The sequence below is a fragment of the Anneissia japonica genome, unplaced genomic scaffold, assembly GCF_011630105.1.
Source record: "Anneissia japonica isolate Jap-2015-1 unplaced genomic scaffold, ASM1163010v1 scaffold285010_len649756_cov215, whole genome shotgun sequence".
In the NCBI taxonomy this organism is placed as follows: domain Eukaryota; kingdom Metazoa; phylum Echinodermata; class Crinoidea; order Comatulida; family Comatulidae; genus Anneissia; species Anneissia japonica.
In genome coordinates, this window is record NW_022699253.1 from 196,499 (window position 1) to 203,402 (window position 6,904).

The following is a 6,904-nucleotide window of genomic DNA, read 5'->3' on the forward strand; positions in this document are numbered from 1 at the left end:
TACATTAAATTTCAGAAAATAAAAGTTATAATATTTACCAAGTCAAAAACTGGATGAAAATTTTTTTCTTTACGAAAAACCCATACTGCCACAAGCCGAAGCAACCTTGATTACACAGCGTGTATCGAAGTAACTATGCAGCCATTTTGTTTTGTCGAGTATTTACCAGTTTTCTATTCGACTGTTCGTTTTCGTTAAGTAGGAGTTTACTACTGTAGGTGGCCGTGGTTTAACGAAGAACGACCAGTCGAATACAGCCTATGATGAATTATAAAAACATTGGTGCAATCAAAAACAACACAGACCAAAACATTCCAGTTTTATCTAATTTGAAGATTTTTTTACTACAAAAATCTTTAAATTGTCCTAACAGCTAATACTCCAAATAAGCTAACTGATTAAATAATATATTTATTTAGTATTTATTTAATCATCTTTTAGGGTATTAATGTACTGTTTTTTAAAGTGGTAAAGTTACATAAAAGCATTAAAAGTACCAAAACACTTCATTCAATGTAAATTTGATTTTGAAGTCATTCCAACTAAATGATGGACAATAAAGGGTCTTTTACTTTAGAAATATTCCAAGTTTTACACTTAGAATTTTGACACTTGGCTTGCTAGTGTGAAATGCCTTACAATTAGATTAATATGAGTTTGTACAAAGGATTACAACAACAGAAATATTTATACATCTTTAATTGCTGACTAAAAGTACTTTCTTACTACAATTATCAATTTGAAAGCTTACAATTGTAATCATGCAGTTATAATATTTATATAATGTTCCAGCTGTGATCAATGCATTTTGTGTTTGAACCTACCAGGTAAGACTTGTACTCCTGGGTGGAGTTGGACAACTGTAGGTAAAGTGCCTTGCCCAGGGACACAAGCAAAAAATACAAAGTAACCATTGAATTCTATGGTTTAATTTTATTAGCTCCTCAAAAGACTCTTTAATTTTCATAGAATTTTTAAAATTCTATATAGATTTCTATGCTTCTTTATAGACACACAGCGTTTCAACATACCTAAACAAAATATTTTTTCATGTAGAAAGCAATACAAACCTATTATCATATTCACAATTGTCTTTTAATAACTCCTACAATTGGGATTAGTTAGATTTTAATTAGATCGTGACTTGTTTCAATTGTTCAACTGCTAACTCTAGCTCTTCCATTTCAGCAAAATCAGTTTTACATTCCTGGAAAAAAAAGTACATAAATATAAAATAATATAATAATAACAATATACAATTTTAGGTTGTAATCACATTATAATAATGTTGCTGATGTACAAGGTATTTTTTGTAGCACTATAAATACAATGGGAATAAAGTATAAATTTGCCAGATTTTATTAATAAAGATCTGGCAAATTTATACAGTACCTTGTTCCCAAATTTTATTTGATATATCTACACTTTGCCAAGCAGCTAACTTTATATTTTTAATAACATAAAACCATCATAATCACTTAGAAATCACCTTTACTCTCATTATCTTGCTACCACTACTACTATCATCATCTCTGTCACCGTCATCATTATCATCCTAAAAATTACTAAATTTTATGTACATTAATATGGTTTATGTACCTCAATAAGGCTTTCTAGGTCTCTATAAGCTGCTTCAATTCTTTTCTTACAATCTGGAATCATCATTTTAGATTCAGCTAACACTTCATTCTGCAGGAGAAAACAAATACAATTATTCTCTAAATTTGTCATTGAAGAAATGCTACTGACAATTTAATGACAATGTATTATCTCACATAGCCGGGTTTAATCAATACAAAAAGATTTTTTTTAATCTTCAGTTCAAAGATGCCAAGTAATATTCTGAGGTAACGCCTCAGATGGAAATCTGTTTTATTTTAATAGCAGTTTGAAGAAATACCAGCATGTATTAACAAAGTTTAAATAGAAGATGTATTACAAAGTTTGGTTCAAATAATTTAGCAAATAATAAATGTGGTGATGTACTCAATTATTCATGTAAGTTCTCTAATGAAATATAAAAACAAATGGCCGAATATATGTAAAAATAAGATATTGGCACTTATTAATAATTGTCAATAATATATTAGCGCTTTATGCCAACAATAATAATAATGCAACATTTAAATAGCGCTATTTCATTACGATCAGAGCGATTTAAGAGTTACACTGTTGACAAAATTTATATAGACTCTGAAACAAGAAATACAAATAATCATAAGACATACTCAAAAAGAAAAAAAGATAAAACAACAAAGAGGATTCAAACACCAACGCACCGTTCCAATGCAATTTAAGGCGCAAGGCTCGTCTGCACAATATTTACAGGTGCCATAAAGGTGTTTGGCATTTATGCCTACCTACAACCTAGTCTAGTTCAAATAAATATGTTTCAACAGCTTTCTTAAATGCTGCAATGGAGTCAGCAAAACAGATATTGCATTGCAGGTCAATTCCAGTAGGGCGGTACTGCATAAAAAAAAATGTGCGGTGATGTAAGGTTACGAGTGACTTGATTGATTGGTGCCGAATCATGAAGCAGAGTGTTATCATTTCCAGACCTGAGACCAGTGTGTACTGAGCAATTTAATGGCAAACAGGCTGACAGATAATCTGGAACCAGGAGTCGGATCAGTAAGACCTTGAATTTTAACCTCTCTCGCACTGGCAGCTAGTGTAGTTGATGTAAATATGGCTGCGCATGGTCAAATTTTCTACCACCACATATCAACTTGGCAGAGCAGTTCTGAGCACGCTGAAGGTGATCTAAATCTAAAAATTCATGGATCCTAGAAGCGGAGCCAAACCGCTGTTACTGTCATTATTAAAATTTAAATTACAGTATGCCTGGCATTCCTATGCAAAAATTATGGATAAATTACTGTCAGCGAGTATAAGCATAATATTTTTAAGAACTATTGAAAATGTAAAGAGATGGAAATTCATGTTGAAAGATTTAAATAAATTACTTGCATGAAAGCAAAAAGACAAGAAAATCAAAGACTATTTACAATTTTGTTTTAGTGCCCCCTTTTTGCTTTAAATTATATAATTTGTTTTATCCTATCAGTGTACAACCTAAATTGTGCATATTTCATTTTCCTTGGATTTGGAAAAAGACAGCCCTTCATATCTTTGATTGTGTTACTTTCACATACTCAATAAACTTTACCAGCAGTAAGTGAGGACCGTACTGGAGTTGTACTGTACGTTACTGCATGCAAAAACTCTCTCTATTTAGAAATCCAAGGAGAAAATTTTTGAAAATACAAAAATATTAAACTGCAATTGATTAACTAACTGGATTAACAGCACAGTCTGCCATGTGTGTGAATCAATGGCCACCACATGTTACTAATGCATGCCAAATCATGCAAACAAAATACTTGTATGAATGAATGAATCAACCAATGGAGACACAGTAAGTACTGTGTATTGTGATCTGAAGGAATGCTAATTTAACTGTCTTCAGAGTACCATGCATATCAGTGGGATCCTGGATCAATTCCTCCTCCTTGAGTTTGGCTTTGGATTGGATTGGATTTATTCAGTGTAAACACCAAGGATAGCCCACGAAAGTCTAGAAGACGACTTATTTTCAGCAGGGTCCTTCTGGTGGGATTGGGCAGTGCACCAGGGGACAATCCTCTACTCTTTTCCGAAGAGTGCACATGGGCCATATATGCTTAGGGACCAACGGCTTAAACGTCTCATCAAAAAGACGATGCGCTATTGTAACTTGTATTTCAGCCCTCTAGCTGAAACACAAGGAGAGGCAGCGATGGGAATTGAACTGGGGACCTAGAGATCTCCACGGTTCAGCGCACACACAGTGGCTACACCACCAGATTAGCCGACAAAGCTAAGCTGCTCTCTCTGGAAAGCAAGCATACAAATACAAACACATACAATGACATATGAAAATCAAGTTTGGAGTCAAGTCAGCGATTTTTTATAAATTTTACTACTGGCCAAGCCTAGGGCATATTGCCAACCATCACTCTCCTCCATATTGATAAAAATAAAAATGTTATTAACAGGCTAAAGGTTAAGGTATTAAAAATTATTCAAAGTTTAAAAAATGACCTTTTGAAACAGATTCATAGTCTCCTTGAGCAACACAAAGTGTTCTTGATTTTTAGCCTAATCATTAATCCATGATTCTTTATGACCAACTTACTTGCTTTCGTATATCATATTCATTTTTGTTGTCTGCTTTCATCCGCTCGATTTTTGCTGCTATTTCATCAGCCTCTTTTTCATACATTACTTTTTCCTTGGCACATCTAGATTAAAAACCAACATTTAACAAAATCCAGATTTAAATGAGAAATGGCAGTTTGTCCGTAGGATTAGGATAGTTGGCAAATAAGAATGAGGATTTATCCCAATGCCAGCAAGGAAAAACTTAAAAACAAAAAATAGAAACAGCTTCACACAAGACCACAACAAAATAAAACCAAGCAATTTATATTTTCCTCTGATTCTTTCTTTTTTTTAATATCATTTTTTATTTTTACTGAATTCGATCCAACTCGGCCACAAGTCAACTCGGCCACAGTCAACTCGGCCACAAGTTAACTCGGCCACAAGTCAACTCGGCCACAAGTCAACTCGGCCACAAAAAGTTTGGCTACAGTCAACTCAGCCACAAGCCAACTCGGCCACAAGTCAACTCGGCCACAAATCAACTCGGACACAGGTCAGCTCGGCCACAAGTCATTTACTGGTACTACAATTTGAAGGAGTAATTCATCAAGTATAAAATACTAATTCTTTAAGTATTACTATACTTATTGTTATTATTATTGCTGTTATTATTGTTGTCATTGTTGTTATTGTTGTTTTTATTACCGTTAGTTTTAATATTATTAGTCTTAGCATTAACATTATATACGGTATTGTTCAAATTTTTGCTGATATTATTATTACAGTACCATATAAATAATAAATAATTTTCAATTTATTATTATTATTTATTAGTCTTAATATTATTATTATTTTAATAATAGTAATTTAAAAAGTTATTGTTATTGGTGTTTTATTGGTATTTTTCTCATATTATTATTATTATTAATATTATTATTGTTGTTGTTGTTGTCACCTTTATTATCGATATTATTACCCTATTATTACTAAGTAGGCCTAGTATTTAAGTATCATTATTATTATTATTACTAATTAGTATTACTATTATTATAAAAATAAACATTATCTTTAATTTATTATTGTTGAATTATTGCTATTATCACCTTCAATATCGTTATTATCACTAATAGGTTATTAAAATTGATATTTAAGTAATATCGTTATTATTACCATACTAGTATTATTACTATTAGTATTGTTAAAATAAATATTACTATTAATGTTGTTGTTGTTGTTATCACCTTTATTATTATCGTCATAATGAATAATTAGTATTATTAAAGTAAATATATTATTAATTTATTGTCGTCATTGTTGTTTAATATTATTGTTGAAGTAGAATTTTGTGAGTAAACAGAAGATGAACACATTAATAAATAACTCTTTTTAATTCATAGGCAATAGCATTCAAATCTCTTTTGGTAGTGTGGTGGTCCTGTTTTACTAAAATATACTGTACTTTATTTTAATCATTATATTGAAGAAAAAGGATGCAAAAACTACAGAGATTTACATTAAATAACTTGTGGCCAAGTTGGCTTGTGGCCGAGTTGGCTGTAGCCGAACTTTTTGTGGCTGGGTTGACTTGTGGCCGAGTTGACTTGTGGCCGAGTTGACTGTGGCCGAGTTGACATGTGGCCGAGTTGACCTGCACCCTTTTTACTATACTATTTAACATATTATATTAAATATTAAGAAACCTTAACTTTTTACTTTATATACGCCTACACTAATAATATATGTTGTACACTGTAATATATGAACCGTTATTATGGTTCGTGGGAATAGACAATCAAAAATCAAATCTTTATCAATCAAAAATACAGCATTTATTTAGACAAAAATATCTCTTCTATCTCTAAAAAAATACAACAAAAGCAGACATAAAACCACCGGCTATGCTTAGCGACTGGATAAATCTCATCAGAGAGGCGGAGGAGCGTGCAAAGCAGGCTAGGCTAGCCAGGCTGCTAGGCCTAGTAGTCTCAGTATAGGCCTAGGCCTAGAGACTAAGGGGAGGGGGAAGGGGCTAGCCTAGCTAGACCACTCCCAACCTAGGCTAGAGCTAGTTTTGTATTGTAAGTAAGCCTCTCACTTAAAATTTAAAACAGTTCATTTTCTCTATTAACAATACCGTTTCAGTACACCCGTTTTTATCTTCAGTTGGCGCAATCTCGGATCAGCAGAAGCCATTCTAACTACTACCAAAACTACCTTGGTTACACCTCGCCAAAATTTTTTTTTTTTTTTTAAACAACACTGCCCTCGCAAAAACGTACACGTTGAGGGCAGCATGCCAAAACAAAACTGACGGCCGGAAGCGATTTTTTTCCCGTACGGAACATTTGCATGAAACTCCAGTCGGGTCGTCTCGGATTGATTCGACTCGAGTTTGATATACGAACAAGAGCAGGCACTTCGCATGTCGTGACGCTCGAGTATTCTATTTATCTTTACTGTACCTACCGCAAGGCCTATGTCTTACCGATTTATGGGATGTAGGCTACGTCTGTAACTAACTGTGAGCTTCTCGTATGTTTGTTATCAAATGTACTACTACAACAACAACAGCTAGTACCCCCTTCTATAGTAGTACCAGTGGTAAATAGGAACATCTATCAAAGGCTAGAGCAAAAGAGGCTAAATAATGGGCCTAGTGGAACGGCCTAGTTCCAAGCTTTAGGTCCTACTGCTAGCCCCCCCCCCCACCTTCCGCCAGATTAGGCCCCTAGGTTCCTAGGCCTGACCCAACAGT

At 33.5% G+C, this 6,904-nt stretch overlaps 1 protein-coding gene across 1 annotated transcript; it reads right to left on the bottom strand.

Moving 5' to 3' along the window:
* Positions 1 to 204: 204 nt before the first annotated feature.
* On the bottom strand, positions 205 to 6,431 carry LOC117102908 (tubulin-specific chaperone A-like). The gene is made up of 4 exons (XM_033243356.1): positions 6,284 to 6,431; positions 4,181 to 4,286; positions 1,600 to 1,689; positions 205 to 1,207 (listed from the first exon to the last, which is right to left on the bottom strand). The coding sequence occupies exons 1-4, from the start codon at positions 6,340 to 6,342 to the stop codon at positions 1,133 to 1,135; spliced, it is 330 nt and encodes a 109-aa protein (XP_033099247.1). The 5' UTR covers positions 6,343 to 6,431; the 3' UTR covers positions 205 to 1,132.
* Positions 6,432 to 6,904: the final 473 nt, after the last annotated feature.

What these genes read in the sequence shown, in the direction of transcription:
- LOC117102908 (XM_033243356.1), bottom strand. Translation starts at nt 6,342, where the DNA reads ATGGCTTCTGCTGATCCGAGATTGCGCCAACTGAAGATAAAAACGGGT. An exon ending in AAAACGGGTGTACTGAAACG is followed by an intron (nt 4,287 to 6,283) that starts GTATTGTTAATA and finishes TTTTTAATCTAG; the next exon opens with ATGTGCCAAGGAAAAAGTAA. An exon ending in AATATGATATACGAAAGCAA is followed by an intron (nt 1,690 to 4,180) that starts GTAAGTTGGTCA and finishes TTTCTCCTGCAG; the next exon opens with AATGAAGTGTTAGCTGAATC.